The following is a 21,346-nucleotide window of genomic DNA, read 5'->3' on the forward strand; positions in this document are numbered from 1 at the left end:
GTACCAGAATTCTTCTCATACAAAGTGTTTCTTATGATTATACACAATAGGCTTGACTGCATTTGGATGATGAATGTCATAATAGGCCTTAAGATAGACAAAGCACAAGCTTTATAGTAATAGCTTTGAAGAAAGACTATATGGTAATTACTAGATCAAGAAAGCATTATTGCATTATCTGTGCAGATAGAAGCCTTTAGGCAGATGCCATAGTTTTTTTTACTTCATCAGTCTTTTTATATGTACACCTGACTGCCAGAAATAGTTATTAATTCTTTAATGAAGATGGTTTTGCAGACTGAATTTATGTGTATGTATATAGCACGCACACCCAGCCATTTTATTTTTGTGTTCAATCTAATGCCTTTAAACAAAAGACTATGAAAATACTACTGCTTTTCTGTAGACCATGTGATAAGGTTGTTAGGGCTGGACAGAAAGAAAAAATATATTTATTTGCCATACCCTGAATATATGAAACGAAGACTAGATTTCAAAAATCATACTTTCAAGCATGACAGTAATTTACAAAAGGGCCAATGAGTTACACAAACATTTGTAGTAATTTATGTAAAAGATGTGAAGCTGGTAAGGGATGGTTCAAAAACTTAAGAATCAGAATCTGCTTAATACAAATTTTAGGAAAAGAATCCACTTCTTTACAAGGCAGTACTCTGATCACTATTTCCTGAACAGTTATTGAAGGTGTTTCAGGCAAGAGTTACATACTAGTATAGATTTTTAATGCAAATGACCATATTTGTTTTGAAGGTGATACCTTGCGGGTTTTCTTCAACTCTTTCAAAACTTGAATTTTATATAGTTTTGTTTTTCCTCCCATCCCCACATCCTAAGTGCTAAAAGACTCTAAAACTCATCTTGTCACCTGCTGTTTTGTTCAACAGGATTCTCTTCAGAAATATAATCCTAAAGTTTGGGACGGACTCTTAGAGTAGACACTTAAAACAGAGATGGAACAAAGAATTAATAATCCAAATTATATGAAGCATTTAAAAGTCTGTAGAGTAGAAGCCATTACAGAATCACCTTTAGTACGTGATTAGATACCTTTATTTCTGAATCTGTTTACATTTTATTTTTGGCAGGAGCTGGGTAATTAAAAATATTTGTATGGATTTATTGCTTTCAAATTTGTGATGAAGACGTTTTAGAAGAGAATCTTAGCTCTGCATATACAACCCTAGGCAAGTCACTTAACCTTTCTGGCTCGGTTTCTCATCTATGAAATTGTGATAAAAATACTTGAACAGGATTACTACTATTGAGTTAGATGTGATATAAAGCACCTGGCATAGAGTGGGCACTCCATAAAATGTTCTTTCTTTCTTTCTTTAGTTATGTTAATAGTAAAATAGAGCTCTGGTGTGCTTTGAAACTTCCTTCTTTTTTGTTTCAACATGCAGTAGTAAGAAAGACTTGAGTAATAATCCAGTAATCCTTTCATATATTCTAGCTTGAACTTTTTTTTTAAAGGAAATAAAACTATATATAGTTGAAGTTTCTTCATACTTTCTTCCCAGTCTCATTCCTTTTCCTTCCTGCCCAGAGGCAGTAACTATCCTGTATTTTTGGTCCATGATTTCTATATAAGTTTTCATACTTTCACTGTGTATGTATGCATTCATAAACAATATGTGGGATCTTTTTTATGTTTTTAAAACTTGAATAAATGGTATTAAATTACATGTTTAATCCTTCAGCTTAACTTTCTTCACTCAGCATTATTTTTGAGATCTGTCTCTTGCTGAAAAATATAGGTCGTTCATTTTAATTGCTGTCTAATTATCTGTTTCCTTATTGGTAGACATAGTGGTTTTATGCAGTTTTTTCAGTATTTTAAACAATGCTAGGTTGGATATCTTCTCATTTTTAATATTCTTCTTAGAACTCAGGTGTACTTACTGAGTTGCAGCTTAATCCCTGAAATGTGCATTACTGACCTACAAACGTTTATAATGAACTTATTTATAATCTTAATTACCTGACTCATTCCAGTCTTTTCTAAAGATTGGTCTAATTTAAGGGCTCCTCTTTCTAATCTCCCCTACCCCCATTACTCATACTGAGATGCTAACTTGATAACCTCATTGTGGAAAAGTCATATCAACATTAGGAACAGTTATTGCTTATTTTGGTGATACTAATAGTGATTGATTTTAATTTTTCAATATTATGCATTTTAAATATACCAATTCTAAAGTATACTTTTGCAGTAGAATATGTATGCAAATTCTTAGGACTATTAAAATACTTAGTCCAACCTAATAGAGTAACCTTTTGTGTGTAATTTCTTTTTAAATATGTATTTGTAGTGAATACATGAGCTAGTTTTATAATTATTGTTCTCTGTGTTTTCTAGACTGCTTCTTTTTTGTGCAGTACGGCATTGTACCTAAAATTTTGTATTTCTGTTTTTAAGTCAAAAATACATTTACCAAATAAAATTATTTTGTATGGACTCTGAAGACATTGGATACATTTCTGAATCACTGAGGTATTTTCATATAGTTTGGCACAATGTAAAAATTGTGTGATTTAACTTAATTATGACTGAATCATGGTGCTGAAATGTCTCCTTTTATTAGCCATATTATTAATCTGAGTGAATCTTATCTAGTTGTTAAGGTTGAGAAAAGGTGGCTGACACAGCCACATCCTATAAGAAAATTAATACTTAAATTACAATCATTAAGGTGTAACCAATTCTCCCATTTAGTTAGGATGTTGGTGATGTCAAGAATTAATTAAAATACTTTGCAGGGGTGTCCAGGGGAAAGAATACAGTCATAGGTTCTTGAAGTTTCTGTTTCCGGTTAGGCCAGTAAAGCCCCTTCCTCATCCTCTTTTTCTCTTATCACTAGAGACAGAAACTAAAACCCGTGGCTTTAGGCTGCTAAAAGCATAAAACAAAACAGCACAACAACAGCGGCAAAATAAGGCAGGTTGGACAAGTTTGCTAGAGTCTGTGTGGCATTTAAATATCTTTGTCAACCCAGCTGTTTAAGGTATATGCTCATTGCTTTTCAGAAATTTTGAATTTTAAAAATATCTGAAAATGGTTGAGTGTTGAAAGTTAACAGTGCAGGCAGTTATCACTGAGAACACCTGACTTGCACACATTTTAACACCACTAACATTGGCTAGTCCTTTTTATTGTCTAGTAATAGCCTCAGAAATACTCCTTTCCTGTTTACCTCCCAGTTTGTAGTTTTCTGTCCTCATATCAACACCTAGTTCTTAATCACTTTTGCTAAAAGGTCTGCCCACTCTTAAGTCCAGGGTAGACTCCTTGTTTTATTTTCTTTGTTCTGCTTCTTCTGCCTCTGCTGTTCTAGGAGAGTCTTCATTTTCCTTTCTGCTGTGAAGTGCTTGCTGGTCACTTTTCTACCTTGGTTTTCTTTTATCCTTACCTCCCTTCTATCTGGCTGATTGGTGGGCTTTCCATGTAGCCTCTCTGTGCACAGGACACCTCGCCATCACTTTTACAATGCTGTTCCCTCTTAGCCATTTCTTAGTCATTTCAGCACCCTTTAAGTTTCCAGGAATAATCTTTTTCTTTTCCTCTCATTCTTTGTAACCAGAATTTCCTTATTTTTACATCTCTTTTCTCCTTGGTTTATAAAGATATGTTTGAAGGAGTAGGAAAAGATCAGAGGCCAGAGTGAATACCTGCCAACTACATGAACTTTGAGAGCCAGAGTGGTCAGTTCGAAGGTACTCTGGGTTATGTAGTTTTAAAATGTCTAACCATATATCATACTTTTCAGTATTTTTTACTGCAGATATACAGTACCTTATTTAATGTTATAGAAGAAATAGTTTAAATAAATTTTGTGGACCAGGATTTAAACCACCTTAGTTCTATGGTCAAAATGTGTTTCAAGTTCCAAAATACGTGATTTCAAAACAAATTTTTGGCACGTACTCATTTATAAAAGTTAGTAACTCTTTTTATGAACCATTACTTAGAGAAACATTGACTTCTTATTTTAATATATAAATATTTGCTTGTTCTAAAATTTGTATTTTTTAAATTAATAGCTTTTTCTGGGCAGTTTTAGGTTCATAGCAAAATTGAGTGAAAATCCCTTGTCTCTCTGCCCCTGCACAGACACACAACCACCCCTGCTATTATTGTCCCACACTGCAGTGGTATAGTTGTTACATTCCGGTCGATAAACCTACATTGACACATCATTATCATGCAAAGTCCCTAGTTTTCATAAAGGTTCACTCTTGATGTACATTTTGTGGATTGTTACACATATATAATGACATGTCTGCCATTCATACCGTACAGAAAAGTTTCACTCCCTTAAAGATCCTCCGTGCTATGCCTCTTCATCTCTTCCACCCCACTAATCCCTGGCAACCACTGATATTTTTACCGTTTCCGTAGTTTTGCCTCCAGAATGTCATATAGATGGAGTCATACAGTATGTAGCCTTTTCATATTGGGTTCTCCCACTTAGTAATATGCATTTAAGTTTCATCCATGTCTTTTCATGGCTTGATAGCTCATTTCTTTTTAGCACTGAATAATATTTCGTTGTCTGGAGGTACCGCAGTTTATATATCCATTCACCTACTGAAGTACATCTTGATCAGCTTCAAGATTTGGCAGTTATGAATCAAGCTGCTATTCACATCTACATGCAGGATTTTATGTGGACATAGGTTTTCAGTTCATTTGAGTAAACACCCAGGAGTGCGATTACTGGATCTTATGGTAAGATACGTGTATGTTTGTAAGAAAATTCCCAAACTGTCTCCCAAAGTGGACATCCAGATGCATAAAAATGAACCTAGATATTTTGCATTTCCTGTACCATTTTGTATTCTCCACTAGCAGTGGATGAGAGTTCCTGTTACTCCACATTTTCGTCAGCATTTGTTGTTAGTGTTTTGGATTTGAGCCATTCTAATAGGTGTGTAGTGGCATGTTTTTCTTATTTTAACTTGAAAATTCCCTAATGACATGAGTTTGAACAGTTTTTCGTATGCTTACTTGCCATCTGTTTATCTTTGGTGTGAGGTATCTGTTCAGGTATTTTGCCCATTTTATAATCAGGTTGTTCATTTTCTTTAGTTTTAATGGTTCATTGTATATTTTTGATAACAGTTCTTTATCAGATACATCTTTTGCAAATATTTTCTCCAAGACTGTTGCCTGCCTTGTTCTCTTGACATTGTCTTGCAGAGCAAAAAAAATCTAGGCTGCAGTTACAGATGTGGAAGTTAAGAGCATATTGGTGCTGTTGGGAGCCATAAAACTGCATAAGATAACCAAAACAGTGTATGTAGGTAGAAAAGAGAAGAATGTAAGGTCTTAGCTCTGGAGGACTGGTGATATTTAAAGCTTAGGGTGATAAGGAAGAGGAATAGAGAGTGAGAAGGAGGGGCCAGGAAATGTAGGAAAGCTAACAAAGTATGTTATTCTAGGAATGAAAGAGAAAGTGTATCAAGGAGGATATGATTGGCTGTGTCAAATGTTGCTGGACCAGTCAAATAATATGAAGATTGAGAAATGATCATTGGGTGTAGTGATGAGGTCATTGGTGACCTTGGATAAGAACTGTTTCAGTGGAGTAATGGGAGGAAATGCCTGTTTGGAATGAGTTCAAGTAACAACAGAGGAGAGAAACTGAAGATAGCAGGTGTAGATAAGATTTCCAAGGAGTTTCGCTGTAAAGGAAAGATGATTGAGATGGAAGCTGGAAGGGATAGAGAAATAGAGATTTTAAAAAATAATAATAAAGTTGGGAGAAATGGCATTGTTGGATTCTTATTAGCATCACTCACCAGAGAAGGAAAAATGGATGATTCAAGACAGTGGAAGAGGCAGAGAGAGAGAGTGTCAGTCGGTTGCTAGCCTCTAATATGGTTTGTTTAAATTACAGTGGACTCAGCCCTGCAGTGGCTCATGTCCCTTCCTGACCCCTTCCCATCTTGTCCCATGTTTTGACTAACAGATGGTACATTTATGAGAATGAAAAGAGGCCCGTAATCCAGACAGGTAGCCAACACTACCTGGATTTTAGGACTGGATTTTAGCCCTCACTTGTCCTAAGCTAGGTGTCTTTGGGTACAGCAAAGTAATCATACTACCATAGCTTCTCTGCTTAGTCTACTCCAAGACAATAGGCAAAGTTGTTTACTATCCTGTAATAGTTAAATGTCCACTTTGTCCTATAGTTAAATGTACACTTTGTCCGATGGCAAATAGCATGATAAGTGGGAAGAGAGCACATTTAAGAACTAAGAATTTGGTGTGGGAATCCAAGCTCTTCTATCAACTGGCAGTAAAATATATTTGAGGAGAGTTTAAGGCATATGAGTCGTCTTACCAACAAGTAATTATGAGCTTAGATTTTATTTGAACTATCTCTCTTGTTTGTATTTTATAAAGTAATGGTGTGTTAAGCGCAGTGCACCAAAATGTAACTAAGACTTAGTAGCACCTAGGACTCAGATCTTGGTTTTTCTTACAACATTCACACTGAAAGGAACCCTGGCTCTTTGGAAAAATGGCTGATTCCAACGATGGGATTCCTTATGCCAAAGGAAGGAAATGTTTAAAAAAAAAAAAAGATGCTAACATGTTGCAAGGATATAGGAGTCATTTTGAAAGGGTTCCCCATTGGCCAAATCTGCGATAATTTGGGTATCAAAATAATTAAAGTCAGTAATGACTTACAAAGCATTGGGAAAATATGAGACCATACCAAAAATACTTACTTCTGTACATATGTGCAGGCAGGAGAAGAGGCGCAAGGGGTAACTGTTAAGTGTAGAGAAAGTTCTAGAATTGGAAAATCATGATTTTATTGCTGTAACAGAGTACCTGAGAACTGAGTAGGTTATAAGGAAAAGAGGTTTATTTGGTTGACCTGATGGGCATCTGCATCTGTTGAGGGCCTCAGGCTGCTTCAACTCACAGTGGAAAGGCAGGTATCAAGTGTGAAGAGATCACAAAGCAAGAGGAAGCAAGAGAGAAACCAAGGAAAGCCACTCTTTTCAACAGTGAGTTCTCTTGAGAACTAATTCATTCTCGCTAGAGTGAGGACTCACCCCTGAGGGAGGGCATTAATTTATTCATGAGGGATCTACCCCTCTGACTCAGACACTTCCCAACATTGCCACGTTTGGGGGTCAGATTTCAACATGAGTTTTAGCAGGGACAAATCAAACCATAGCAATCACAAATGGATGCTAAATCTTGGGAAGAAATTTTGATGAGAAGCAGGATATTTGCCTGGTCTTAAAGTGTCTGTCCAAAGATTGCTTATTGGTTTCAGGGAAAAGATAGTAACTAAGCAGTAGGAAAATTGGATAGCAGTTTGTCTTGATGAAACTTAACATCACCAATGAGGTACAGGTAGATGCTATGTGCCTCCAAATGTGATACCATGAGAAGGACACATCACTCACATACTATTTCAGCCAGAAATGTGTTACATGAATCAAATCATGAGGAAACATGGCAAGCTCAAAATGATGAGCATTTTTAAAAAAAGAAGACGAGATTCTGCAAAAAATGTTAATGTTATAAAAGTTAAAGAAAGACGGAAAGGACCCATATTGAAGGAGAATAAAGACACAGGAAATACGTGGTTCCAAGACTGGGTCCTGCATCCGGAGAAAAATTAATTTTTTAAAAGGGTATTACAGAATCAGTTGACAACATTATAATACAAATTGTAGTTTAAAGAATTGTATTAATGTATTTACTGAAATTGTAACTGTATTGTGATTTATAGGAGATTATTTTTAGGAAATGCACACTGAAGTGTTTATGGGGAAAAGGCCGTGTGCAACTTTCAAATGACTCAGAAAAAAGCATGTCTGTATGCATGCTTGCAGGTTTAGAGGGGTGTGTGTTTCGGGGAGAGAGAGGAGCAAATGGGGCAGAGCAGAATGCTACTGGAGACTGGGTAAAGTTATACCAATTTTCTTTGTACTTTTCTTGCATTTCCTCTGTAAGTTTGTAATATTTCCAAATAAGTTCATACACACATGCACACGCAAACACATTGGGGCTTATTTCTTTTATACTTATTTTACTTCTTATTGCTCTAGATTGCTAATTTACCTTTAACACTTCCCTGGTTTTAGGATGTTAACTTTCATTGCTAATATATGTACATACTGATTTTTAATTTCTTTTAAATAGTGCTGGGCCTAAAGGAGATAACATTTATGAATGGAGATCAACTATACTTGGTCCACCGGGTTCTGTATATGAAGGTGGTGTGTTTTTTCTGGATATCACATTTTCATCAGATTATCCATTTAAGCCACCAAAGGTAAGAAGCTTGAAGTGCATTCTTTAGTATTTAATCCTTCTTCTCTAAAATTGGTTATTCTAGAACTTAAATGTGTATTGATGCAGTTATTTTGATTTCATTGCTTTTCATGGATTGATGCGGAAAATTTCACATAATCAAGAATTTCAAAACAAAGTGACTCCTTTCACAAATAATTTGTAATAAACAGAAAGTTTAATTCTTAATTGTAAATAAAACTATACCTTGCACATCAATAAAGCAGATAAATTTTATGCTTATGAGGGAAAAGATCCTATGAACCTTCATTACTACCTTAATTAACTATTAAGGTAGTAATGAAGGTATTAAGATAAAAAGGAAAACTGTTTGACAGCTTCCAGAAGTAAGGGTTTAATAATGTGAATTTTGTGCCGAATACCTTTATAGATAAGCATAAACTTCATAGCCAAGAAGAGGGAAACTAATAATATTTAGTAAATTCATTTTGTACCTTCTGTGGATATGATGTAGTAATGGGAACAGAATGCCTGAGTTTTGTTGGCTCTGAGTTCATTTGAAGTATGAATTAGATGGGTAACAGAGAATGGGGTGAGTTGTGCCTTGTAATGACCGTCAACTTTGCAAAGCTTAAATACAACAATTACTTGAATGGCTCCCTCCGCTAACTTCTGTTTCTACAATGGTCAAGTCAGCAGGTAAAAACCACTGGAATTAAGCATGAGCATTATTATGCTCTTGTTACAGAGATGTCTGCCACTCCAGGGGAAAGTGTATTTTCAAGTCCATAGCCCTTAACTAGGGTGAAATGTTTTTCTTTCCAACGTGGTAACTTTTGTTCTCTGTACTTTTAAAAATTTATGTTGCAGTCTATACCATTTAAAATTTATGTAGCCTGTGTATATGTGCATATAAACAGATTTATTTTGTGAATAAAAGAGGGTTCTCAGGAACGTATTGTCTAACAAGGTAACAAGAGTGCCATCTAGTGGTATTTACCCCAAACCGCAGACACCATTTACTCTCAATTACAGCTGTTAGTGTTTAAAGTGCTTTACTGTGTGGTCCCATTAGAATGTAAGATCTTGAAATTATTTTTGCATATGGGGAAGATTAATTGAAGAAGAAGACTCAAGTTTTCCTGGACACCTTTTAATGAAAAACAGAAATTGACTAATATGAGAATTTCACACTATATAGTACTGTATATGATTTACCAATAATTTTGATTAATATAATGATTATAAATTTAGCATGTTAATTTTTTGCTGAAATTGCAATATATTATCTAATTCTTTAGTGTTCACTCTGTTGCTAAGATAATACAGTATTAACCATTATTAAGAGCTATAGTTGGACAAATGAAAAATAAGACTTCTGGTATAATCTTGGTATTTGGAACAATTATTTCTCTGCAATGCTAAATCTTTTTGAAGTTTGGAAAAGTTGAGCTTCTTGAAGGATAATAAATATTTAATAGAAATCTGTTCATGAATGCTATTCTGTTCACTAGTTATAGCTGAAAATATATTTGTAAATCACATATGTATTGAGTAGTAACGTCAGCGATCTGAACATAAATTATTTCTATATTCTGGAGCAGCATTAATGGAAATACAGTAAAATCTATATGTATAATTTTAAATTTTCTAATAGCCACATAAAACATAAAAAGAAACAAAATTTTAATACTATATTAACCCAGCATATTCAAAATATTGTCATTTCAACATATAATCAATGTAAGAGTATTGTTCATGAAATCTTATACATTTTCTTTTTGGTACTAACTCTTTGAAATCTGGTATTTATTTTACACTTTTAGTTCGTCTCAATTCACCTTGCCACAATTTAAGAGCTGTATATGCACATGTAACTAGTATATGCTGTATTGGTCAGAGCAGTTCTAGAGGGGCATACTCTCCTCCTCCCCCGCTAAACTAGTATGTTGGTCCCCTACCCCCTCCCTGTCATGCATTCTTTTCAGAAGGACACTTTTGAGAGCATTTAATATTTTCCTCCCAGATTCCACATTTGCGCTCACAGTACACTGCTAGTTTTCAAATGATCAGAAATTGTTTTTTTTTCTCGGCAGCTCCAATTATGAATTAGCTATCCAATTAGTGTTTGTGATTGTTTTGAGACTTGGCAGTGTTTGTTCTTATGATTTATCTTCTTTTCTCACACATTTCAGGGATATATTAGTTTCCTTTATCCAGTAGCTAAAAACCTTATTTTATTTTAATATTTTAGCCTAACGACAGTGAACCAGCTGTAGAAATAAAAGGCTAAGAAACAGAAGGGCAGGTAGTGTAAATGATTTTACCAACCTTTTTCTAAGTCCTCCAGTATTTTCTAACGTTTGGTAAGAAATTAGCTGAATTGATACTGATCTTTTCTACTAAGAAACTGATGTAACTTTTATGTTTTAAAAAAAACCTTCATCAGTTCATCTTACCTTCGGCACCAAAACATTTCTCTTCTTCCTCACTTTCTGTCTCTGTATGTATGTACACACACAGTTGTATATGGTGTAGATGTGTATGCAAACACACGTGCCCGCACACATAGGTAGAATTACTGTATCAGTTATTTAAGTATAACTGATCGGTTCCTCACTTTAGTTCTTTCCATACAGGGTAAAAACAAAAAATTTTTTTCAACTGAGTCAAAACCATTTAATTTTGTTATTAAACCTAATCTAAGTTTAGCTCCAGTCAAATAATTTAATATCATCTATGATATATTACCCTTCATTTTTTTTTAGTGTGTTAGTTGGTAATACAGCATTCATTTTCCTTCTGTTTTTAATGTGACTGTGCTTAGGTTACTTTCCGCACCAGAATCTATCACTGCAACATCAACAGTCAGGGAGTCATCTGTCTGGACATCCTTAAAGACAACTGGAGTCCCGCTTTGACTATTTCAAAGGTTTTGCTGTCTATTTGTTCCCTTTTGACAGACTGCAACCCTGGTAAGCAAATCTTTATTAACACCTACGATAAGGCTACAAAAACCAGTGCTGTTTTTTTTTTTTTTTTTTTTTAGTTAGCTTTAAATGTAGATTGAGAGGTAAATGTTATTCATGGAAAGATCCCCATAAAACAGTTTGTGAGGAAATTACCAATGCCATTTGAAGTAGACTAGGCCAAAAGTTTCTCAATACCTTCATTTAATTTGTTAATGGCAACCACTCTATAATTATTTTGTCACCATCATTAATGGAATCTCTACTTTTAAAACTATTTAGGTGCACAGACCACTTCTAACAAGAGTAAAGCAATGTCTCTGAAACTGGTGCCTCCTTTTCCTGCTCGTTCCATGCTGCCGTATGCTTTTAGGCAACTACTTTAATAATAGAGGGCTTCTTGTTCTCCCTTCCTTTTTGAATTAGTTAGTTATATTAAGTGTAGTAGTAATGGATATTAAAATGATAGCCAATGAGAATTGAACTAGATTATGATTATATAACATCAGAAATAAAATCATTTGTGTATAATTCATAACTTTAAAAAGTGCCTGCCACATGTGAACTTCAGAAACTTGGGTAGCTGACTTGATAAAGTGATGTTTAGACCTGAAATGTCACACATTTTGTTTCGCTATGTGACCTTTTTTTTTTTAAGTTGACTTACTTTTTCTAAATATTTGATAAGTCACTAAAGACTGTTACTGTTGTTACCTTGTGCTCGGCAGAGATACATATGCAATAGATAGCGACAGATGGATATTCATTGTGGTATCATTTATTAGAGAATTGGAAACAACCTCAATGCCCGTTAATAGATGTAACTTTTTAAAAGAATGTGACAACTCTATATGAACTAATAGGGAAATATCTTCAAGATGTATTAAGTATAAAAGGCACTGGAAAAAAATACATATACACAACAGAATATTCTAAATGCTTGTCAGTGCATGTAAGAACTCTGGGAAGTAATGTTGTAAATGGGTAACAATTGTTTGCCAGGGAAAGAAACTTCTAAGCAGCTGGAGTCAGGAAGGAAGATAGTTTTTTTTTTTACTGGCTATGGGTTGGTACAATTCAAATATTGTACCATATGTACATATTTTTTTCTTTTTAAACATCAAAATAAAAATTTATATCAAGTTCACTTTCTAGTTCAGAATTCTACTTAAAACAAAATGGCAAGTAAGTTTTCAAGTGTTAATATTGATAGTGATTAGAGTCATATCAGGCACAGAATGAAGGAAGCATTTTATTTGAAATAGCATGGTATTGTAAGACTGGGGTTTTATTTTAAAATTACCGTTTTTGAACTATTCATAAGCAGAAATATAACCACCTAGTATACTTCCATTGTTGAATGAAAGGCCAAAATTACAAAACAGTTTTTGTATATTAAAGACACATCTTTTATAAAAGTCAAATCTAACTTTTTATATATAGCTGAAAATTCATTTTTTTTTTTTTTGCTGAAGGTGGCTTTCCTAAATTGAATGTTAAAATATACGTATGATCATGTTACTTTAAACTTTTTCTTTTGAAAATCTAGCTGTTATATATGAAGATACTGCTGAAAAATAAGCATTTCATTGTAAGAGAATATTAGAACTATATCTTGGAGAAGATACCACAAAATAGCTTTTAATGTTCTTTCTACTTTTCCAGCGGATCCTCTGGTTGGAAGCATAGCCACTCAGTATTTGACCAACAGAGCAGAACACGACAGGATAGCCAGACAGTGGACCAAGAGATACGCAACATAATTCACATAATTTGTATGCAGTGTGAAGGAGCAGAAGGCATCTTCTCACTGTGCTGCAAATCTTTATAGCCTTTACAATACGGACTTCTGTGTATATGTTATACTGATTCTACTCTGCTTTTATCCTTTGGAGCCTGGGAGACTCCCCAAAAAGGTAAATGCTATCAAGAGTAGAACTTTGTAGCTGTAGATTAGTTATGTTTAAAACGCCTACTTGCAAGTCTTGCTTCTTTGGGATATCAAAATGTATTTTGTGATGTACTAAGGATACTGGTCCTGAAGTCTACCAAATATTATAGTGCATTTTAGCCTAATTCATTATCTGTATGAAGTTATAAAAGTAGCTGTAGATGACTAGGAATTATGTCATTTGTATTAAACCCAGATCTATTTCTGAGTATGTGGTTCATGCTGTTGTGAAAAATGTTTTACCTTTTACTTTTGTCAGTTTGTAATGAGAGGATTTCCTTTTACCCTTTGTAGCTCAGAGAGCACCTGATGTATCATCTCAAACACAATAAACATGCTCCTGAAGGCATAGTTTCCTGTCGTAATATTTTAAGTCAGTCTTGTTAGAAGGTGTGTCTGAGATGATTGTTGATGAAATAAAAATGTGGCTATGAAGATTACTAAAGACTAGCACAAATAAACCCATTCTTAAATTGAAAACATTTAAAATCCTATTAAATGCATGGAGTTTTTTTCCTTTGTTATTGAAAGAATGACCTTAAATAATCGAAAGTGGATTTTAACCCATTGGTCTCAAACACATAAAGTTGTACTTCGGTAATATGATGTTTAAGCCAAAAAAGAATATGAAATCCTGGCTCACTCACTCAGGAGTCTGGTAATGTCTTATGGAACATGTTGCTTCCAAATTGATAATTTTTGTTCAGCATTGGGCAATATTGTCAGATGGTAACTGTGATGTGGTAGCTAGTCTGTGATGCACTTTTTACTTCTAATCCTGGTCTTGAATGTTCTTGTTGTGTATTACCATTCTTACTATGGCAAGTGGCCAGCAAATACAGCCAGAGGCAGAGTTGAACACAGAAATCTTTGTCTGCCTTGAAGGTAGACTAGAACTGTTAGTGTACAGATGTGATATTATTTCTCAATTGGTAAAATACCAAATTGTAAGGTTTTTAGAAGGTTAAATTTCTTCTTTCTAGTTGTAATTGTGAAGTGTTCGATTTCTTGAAAGTTAGAATTACTTTACAGTATTTAGATTTGCTAAACAGAGTATAATTGTGTGTGGTGGTGGTGTTTTGTTTTGTTTTGTTTCCCTGTGACTAAGGTTATCATCTCTGGTCATGTAACCAAGATTGTGGTATATGGGGCAGGTGTCTTCTCCAGTCCTCAATGTGGAAATCATCTTAAAAATGTATAGAGTGAAAATATTAACATAAAAAAATGCTTCCGGATAAAGGAAAACGTGTAGTTGTGTGTGTCACTAGAATAGCAGACTTCTATTTGTCAGTAGAAGTCTTATATCAGAGTAAAATTAAAATTACACTTACATATCTGTTTTTCACTTAAACTCCCCACCCCCAACATTATTACAGAGGAGCACTATAGAAAGGGACTATTTTGAAGAATTCAGACTTTACCTCTGTGAAAACCTAACTATTAATTTATAATGGAGTCCAAGTCAATGTGATGCAAGTGGAGACCGTTTATTAAGTTGTAAGGTTTTTTATCAACCGTGGGTGAGCTGTAGAAAGTAGTTTTTCCTCCACTGCCAAAATTGTACATTCTACACCCTAGAGTAATAAACTTCTCTCTTGGTGCTAGAAAAACTTAAATCATACTGAATGTTAGGATGTTTGGGGATGCTATGATTAGACTTCCTTTAGTTACCATGAGCCTAATTACCACCGTCAACCTATTTTGCTTACTTGTTGGCTGTGTCCATACTGGTGTGGGATAAAGTGGAGGGAATTGGTTACTTAAAATATTTGCAGCTCTTCCACAAACTACCATTGTGGCCTTAAATAAGACACTTTAACTCTTTGAGTTTTAGTTTGTTTATATAGGAGACAGAAGAGTTGATTGGATAATTTCCCTCTTTGTTGGCCCTCAAGCTCAGTAATTTTAATCTTGTAAATTTTGTTGTGCTTGTCCTGCTTTTTCTTTTAGGGAACAGGCTACTCTTTGAAGTGGACTAGTAGTATCTTGGTGTTCTAATGAACAGATCAACCTATGACATGAGAGCCACTGCATGCCAGGGCACTGTTCAGCCACTGATGTGCCTTATCTCATTTGAGACACCTAAAGAGCTTTAGGAGAGCAGACACTGATGAATCTTAGATGACAGTTGTCAGTGCGCATAGACAAGTTTAAATAACTTGCTCTATTGCTCTATATTACACAGCCAATAACGGTACTTCCTCTCCCCCTGCACCTTCATGCTTTCCCGCAAAGAGTTTTTGTTTATAACGTCACAAATTTATATTGAACACGCACACACAGAGACACACACACACACATATAAAGTATTTTTTAATTTTAATTAAAATATACTTTAATACTGTCATGTCTCCTTTAATTCCCCATGTTGATTCAGTGCTTTGTATGTGGTTGGTGCCACGTACACAAGTTATAACTGTTCCCTATAAAAGTAGATATTGATAGATTATAGCTTCTGGAAATTATAAAGTACAATATTGCATTTTAGCAAATCTTTAATATTTTATTTTAGTCTCAAATGGAACCTTACAAAATATAACTGCGGTTTGCAATGAATATGAGGTAGGTAGGTTTGTATTTTCCCTTAGATATTTGTCATAGAAATACTTTCAAAATCACAGATTTCACTTTATCAATTTGGAAAATGAGATAAACAATGTTATTTCAAATTTATCCATATATTGCATAACCACATCAGAAAATTTATATTGATAAATAAAGCAAGCATTTAATAAGGTGGTGTTTTCTGATGCATACTTGAAGAACTTGGAGTCTGCCCCACTAACTTGTCTAAGTGTTCTTACAACAATATAAGAATGTGACTGTATGGTAAGATTTAAGTCAATTTCAGTCCTGTGACTTTAGATGGTAACCTACATTATAGTGATATACGTGCACCACATTAACACAATTTTATTAACATTTACATTGTAAATTCTTTGGACAGAATTATGGCATGATGTGAAACGTCAATTATTTTTCTCAAATGTTTATAAATTGTCTTAAGAGAGTGAGATAATGGTTCTACATAAGCATTATCTACTTATATTCCAGTTAGTGGTCTTTATTTTAGGTAAATACAATATACAAATAAATTCATTTGTTTCATATTTAAATAAATTACTAAATTTTCTCAAGTAATAGCCAAGTAAAAATTACAATTACATTCTAGTAGATATTCATTATTTGAAATGAAACAAAATTTTTCTAACTGGTTTGTCAACTTCTTCTTGTAAAGTTCTTCAGTGATTTAAATGTGTATCTGCAACGTGTAATGGGATGTTTCTACAGAGTAAACTGATAGTCCTTTCAAAATGGCTATAAAACGAATGACTGGGAGTGGCATTTATAACTGCATTGCTGATAGTAATAGGTAATGATAAAGCCTTTGTCTTTATCAAACAGAATCAGTCTTGTTAAATTAGAAATGAGGAGTGATCCTGTAAGGTGTATGCCTATCATATCTAAGGCATACACACACAAGCCTCACTTCCTTCTTTTTCTCCCTGACTCTCTTATGAGAGCTCCTAAACTCATAAGCATTTCTCTTAAGGGAATATCCTTGGAACTCCAGCAGTATCTCTTACTTCAGTTTACCACCTGCTGGGCTCTCAGCTTCTGTGGTTCTGTTAATTCACGTAACAGGAAGCCCAAGGTGATTTTTAAGTAGCAACATCCAATATATTAATAAGACCATATATTGAAAAGCTAAGTTTTGAAAAGAAAAAAAATAAGCAATAGATTACCCAGATTCAGGCACAAGTACAGTATAAATAGTCTTTAATAGTCTTTGTTGTTAATTTAACTATACATGAGAAAGAGTGATTAAACCATGATTAGGCAGCAGAGCTTTGGTACCTAGTCCTGGATATATTTTGAAGTAAACAGAACAGTGCATAGCAAAAGGAATTTTTGACAAATGTAGGTATTATCATTGACATGTATTTACGGAAATTTAAGTTCACACTAAATCTTCATATCTGTAGGGTTACCTTGTTGAAATCTGGTGAAGCTAAAGCCAATTACGCAAGTCCTCCAAACACAGGTCACTAAAAGCAACTTTTTTCCCCAAATCCTCCAATCTCTAATCCCTAAAGTTTATCTCAAGTCCAGCTCCTTTGATGGAAACCTTTCTGTTACACTGCTCTCACATACCTGTTGGTCTGTTTCTCTGAGATGCCTTCTTCACAAACATCAGAAATAATAAAAGGGAATCAAGTATATGCATATTTCCAAGTGCCAACAACAAGCCAGGTGCCTTCCTCAACAATTTGTGCCCTAAAGCCAAGAATTCTTTTTCCTTTTTTTTTTTCTCTTTGGAAGGGGGTGGGGGGAGATGAAAGGTGGTTATGCTATATAACTCCTTAGCTGATCTTCACTCTGAGTTTATCTGCTCTACAAATTTTATGTGTTTGCTAATTACAAGGTTCTTTCTGGCACTGTGATACATACAGAGATGAATACATCTTCACATCCTTAAACAGTTTATCATTTCCCTGTCCAGATAGACTTTTCTCTTTGCTAATGTATATCCATTTTTATTGAATGAGAAACTGAACAGATGTTCCTGATGATTTAGCAATGAAAATATTAGTATAATATTTAGTAAGTTTTACTCTATATATATTAAATATACTTAATACTATTTGATGCTTTTAAAATAATTATTCTTTCTTAAACTACACTTAGTACCCTATGTTTCTAGCATGCATTTTGGCATTTTATTCAATTTTATTCCATATCCATATTTCTGGATAATGAGCTTTTGGAGGATAATATCCATGCTCCGTGTCTCCTTATTTTAGTATCTAGCCCAATATGTAACATGATAAATGTTTGCTGAGTGAATGATAATTATATCATGGGTGTAAGTCTTCTCCATAAGGTTATCCAGAGACCATGCGAAGCATATCTGTCATGTCTCCTTTAATTCCTCATGTTGATTCAGTGCTTTGTATGTGGTTGGTGCCACATATATTTAAATCGTTAAATTGAAACTGTTAAATTGAAATATGGGAAATAGCAATGGGTTATTCATATAACCTACTTAATGACAATGTGTTTAAAATAGAGACTGACTTAATCTTGTAATTTTAAACTTCCTTAAATTCACCAGAATACTTTCTGTCCTACAAAGTTTACATAATTTCTCATTATCATTACTGTCTTCTTAATGGATATTTCTCGTATCCTTTTTTATTGGTAAAAAGAAAACAACTAAATACATGTATCTGCTTGCTGTATTTTAAGGAAATCTAATAGAAGAAATGAAAACTGATGGCCTTTGAGAAAACCTTTTAAGATAAATATTTTAGGGAAAGGGAACTAGTATACCATTTGGTAATGTGGAACAGAGTATTCTGGAGTGTTGGAAGTCATTTATTGAAATATGTTTCAAGTCTTTTTGTTTTCTATATGTGCGTGTGTGTTTTTCAATTCTCGCTTCTGGGAGAAAAGGGAAATGGGGTAGGGTAAAGAGTCACAGGGTCATTTTTTTCTGTATTGCCCCATGTTCTTTCTTTGCCAGTAGGTTAAATTGAAAGGTAACTGGGTAAGAAGCGCCCTAGTTTCAGAAGTATAATTTCAACAACTTCTATTTTGTCTCACACCATGAATATTTCTTAAGTTAGCTTAGCAAACTCAGATATGTTGGCTGCTCCCACCTCAGTCCAAGAGAAGGAAAAGGTAAATCTGTGGAGGAATGGGTTGCCAAGAGGTGTGTGGTACTGAGAAGTCCTGACAATTAGGGGGCCCAGGTCTGTAAGGAAAGTCAGGGATTCTCTAGTGATTGAGATTGGGGTAGTTAAGTCTTCATATGAGCATTTCAAGTTTTCATCTACAAAGCGATGAAGAAGAGTAGTAATTTATGAGATAAAGGGTATGAGGGGATAACACTGTAGGGCTTTCACTGGCACCCCTTACCTGATTCCTTTATCATCATTTGAAGAGCACTTTTTAGCCCTCTGCTAAACTCTTGCTGTGGTCACACAACTCTCAAATGGTGAAGGTCATTTTAAATATGCATGAGAGACCATGTTTTTTCTTCCATGGTAATTTTTTTTTCAAGGACACATGTAATGTTTTACTTGTGTATGTATATCATCTCACTTAATTATGAGCCCCTAGAAATAAGGGATCCAATTTATTTCATTCAGTAAGTTATTAGTTGTGGACACTGGAATATTGGTTTGGGTGCTTAGGATTAGCAGTGAATAAAACACGAAAATTCCTACGTTATGGAGTTTACTTTCAATTGCTAGGAGACAGACCACAAAAATTTTAAAGTATATATATGTGTGCATGTGTGTGTGTGTATGTGTGTATGCATACACACATTCTCACACACACACACATATATGTATGTTAGATGGTAAGTGTTAACGGAGAAAAAGTAGGGAAGGGAAATAGTGTGTGCAGTGAGGGAGAAAGAAAGGGGAGGTTGAATTACAGTTATAACAAGGGTAGTCGGGGAAGACCTCACCTAAAAAATGAGTCAAGAGCTGAAGATGGTGAGGAATAAGCCACATAGGAAAGAGTCCTACAGGCAGAGGGAATACCAACTGAAAAAATCTTGTGGCAAGAGCATGCCCAATGCATTCAAAAGGTAGCAAGTGCTTAGGAGGGCTGGAGCAGGTGAGCAACTAGGAGAGGAATAGGAGGCCAGGTCAAGAAGATGACAGGGGCAGATCACATAGGGTCTTGTATTTCATTTTAAGGAGTTTAGCTAGTATTCTAAATAAGATGGGACACCACTGGAAGCTGTTTTTTGCCAAAGAGCAACAGGACATGATTTATTAGAATCTGATCAGTCAGGGAAAAACTTGCTGTGGGGCTAAGGAATTGGGAACAGGGGGACCAGTTAGGAGACTAATGCAGTAATCCAGGTGAGAGATATCAGTGACTTCAACCTGGGTGGTGGCAGTGTAAGTAGTAAGAAAAGGTCAGGTTCTGGTTAAAAATAGAGCTAAGAAGATTTGCTGATAGATTGAATATGTGGTATGAAAAAGGAGTTACAGTTTAGGGCCTGAGCAAACTAGTAGGCTGTAGTTGTCATTAACCAAGGTGAAAAACTCGAGGGTGAAGCAGGATAGGGAGAAAGATTATGAGCTTAGTTTTTGACAGGTTAAGTTTGAAATGCCTATTAAACATCCAAATAGAAGTGCAAGATTGGATATACAAATTTGGAATTCGAGAGTTCTGGGCCAGGGATGTATATTTGTGACACATGAGTGTGTAGCTGTTATTTATAGCTGTGAGACCTATGATCATTCATTCAAGGGAATGAGTGCTGCTAGAGAAGAAAGAAGCCTAGGCACTCCCAGGATTAGGAGGCTGAGGAGAGATGAGTCAGCAAAGGAATCCAGGAAGGAACACTCAAGAAGTGAAAGGAAAATCAGGAGAGTGTGAGAACCTGAAAGGGAAGTAAAAAGTTCAAGGAGGTGGGAATGATCTACCCCATGAGAGACTACTGATAAGCCAAATAAGATAAGGACCTAAATAGCCATTAGCAACTCAGGAGTCGTAGACACCGGTGATTTTTATATTCAATTTTGTTGGAGCAATGAAATTAAAGCTTTTTTGAATAAAGTAACAAGGAATAGAGAACTTGGAGACTCCTCACAATTTTGCAGTGAAATAGAGAAGTAGGGAGTAGTTGGAGTTTCTTTAAGATGGGAGAAATTACAGCGTTTGTATATTGATAGGAAAGATTAGAGAGGAGGAAGTGGATGGTGTAGGGGAGGAGGAGCAGTGTCCTTGAAAAAGTTATCTGCTACATCATTTATTCAGGGTGTTTTCAAAGCTCTGCACTACCTTGGACATCTGTCTTTCTCCCTGACTAGAGTAGTAGCTCTTTGGGAAATGCAGCATCCAGCACTTAACAGCAGCATTGTCATTCACCAAATTCTTGAGTTCCCCTAGATAAGCAAGAGGGGATAGACACAAGTGAGGTGTTTGGCCCTTGTTGTGAATTTGCAGAGGACATGGTCATAGGTGAGACTGGAGGGTAGATGTGGTTAGTAGGAAGTTCTTTGGTAGCTTCTACTCCTCCACGACACAAGAGATGTTATTGGCTGAAAGTGAGAATGGGGAGACCGCAGTTCATATATCTGTGTGACCCAT

The 21,346-nt window shown here is 35.0% G+C and overlaps 1 protein-coding gene across 3 annotated transcripts in view; it reads left to right on the forward strand.

The window, feature by feature from the left end:
• Nucleotides 1-13,576, forward strand: part of UBE2E3 (ubiquitin conjugating enzyme E2 E3) — an 83,879-nt gene extending 70,303 nt beyond the window's left edge. For all 3 annotated transcript variants that reach the window (XM_030802718.1, XM_003253799.3, XM_030802719.1), the window contains exons 4-6: nt 8,195-8,327; nt 11,133-11,280; nt 12,940-13,576. In XM_030802718.1, coding sequence (XP_030658578.1) covers nt 8,195-8,327; nt 11,133-11,280; nt 12,940-13,037 — 379 coding nt within the window. In that variant the 3' untranslated portion in view covers nt 13,038-13,576. The remainder of the gene's footprint in view (nt 1-8,194; nt 8,328-11,132; nt 11,281-12,939) is intronic.
• Nucleotides 13,577-21,346: the final 7,770 nt, after the last annotated feature.

Source organism: Nomascus leucogenys, chromosome 22a (genome assembly GCF_006542625.1).
Source record: "Nomascus leucogenys isolate Asia chromosome 22a, Asia_NLE_v1, whole genome shotgun sequence".
Lineage (NCBI taxonomy): Eukaryota > Metazoa > Chordata > Mammalia > Primates > Hylobatidae > Nomascus > Nomascus leucogenys.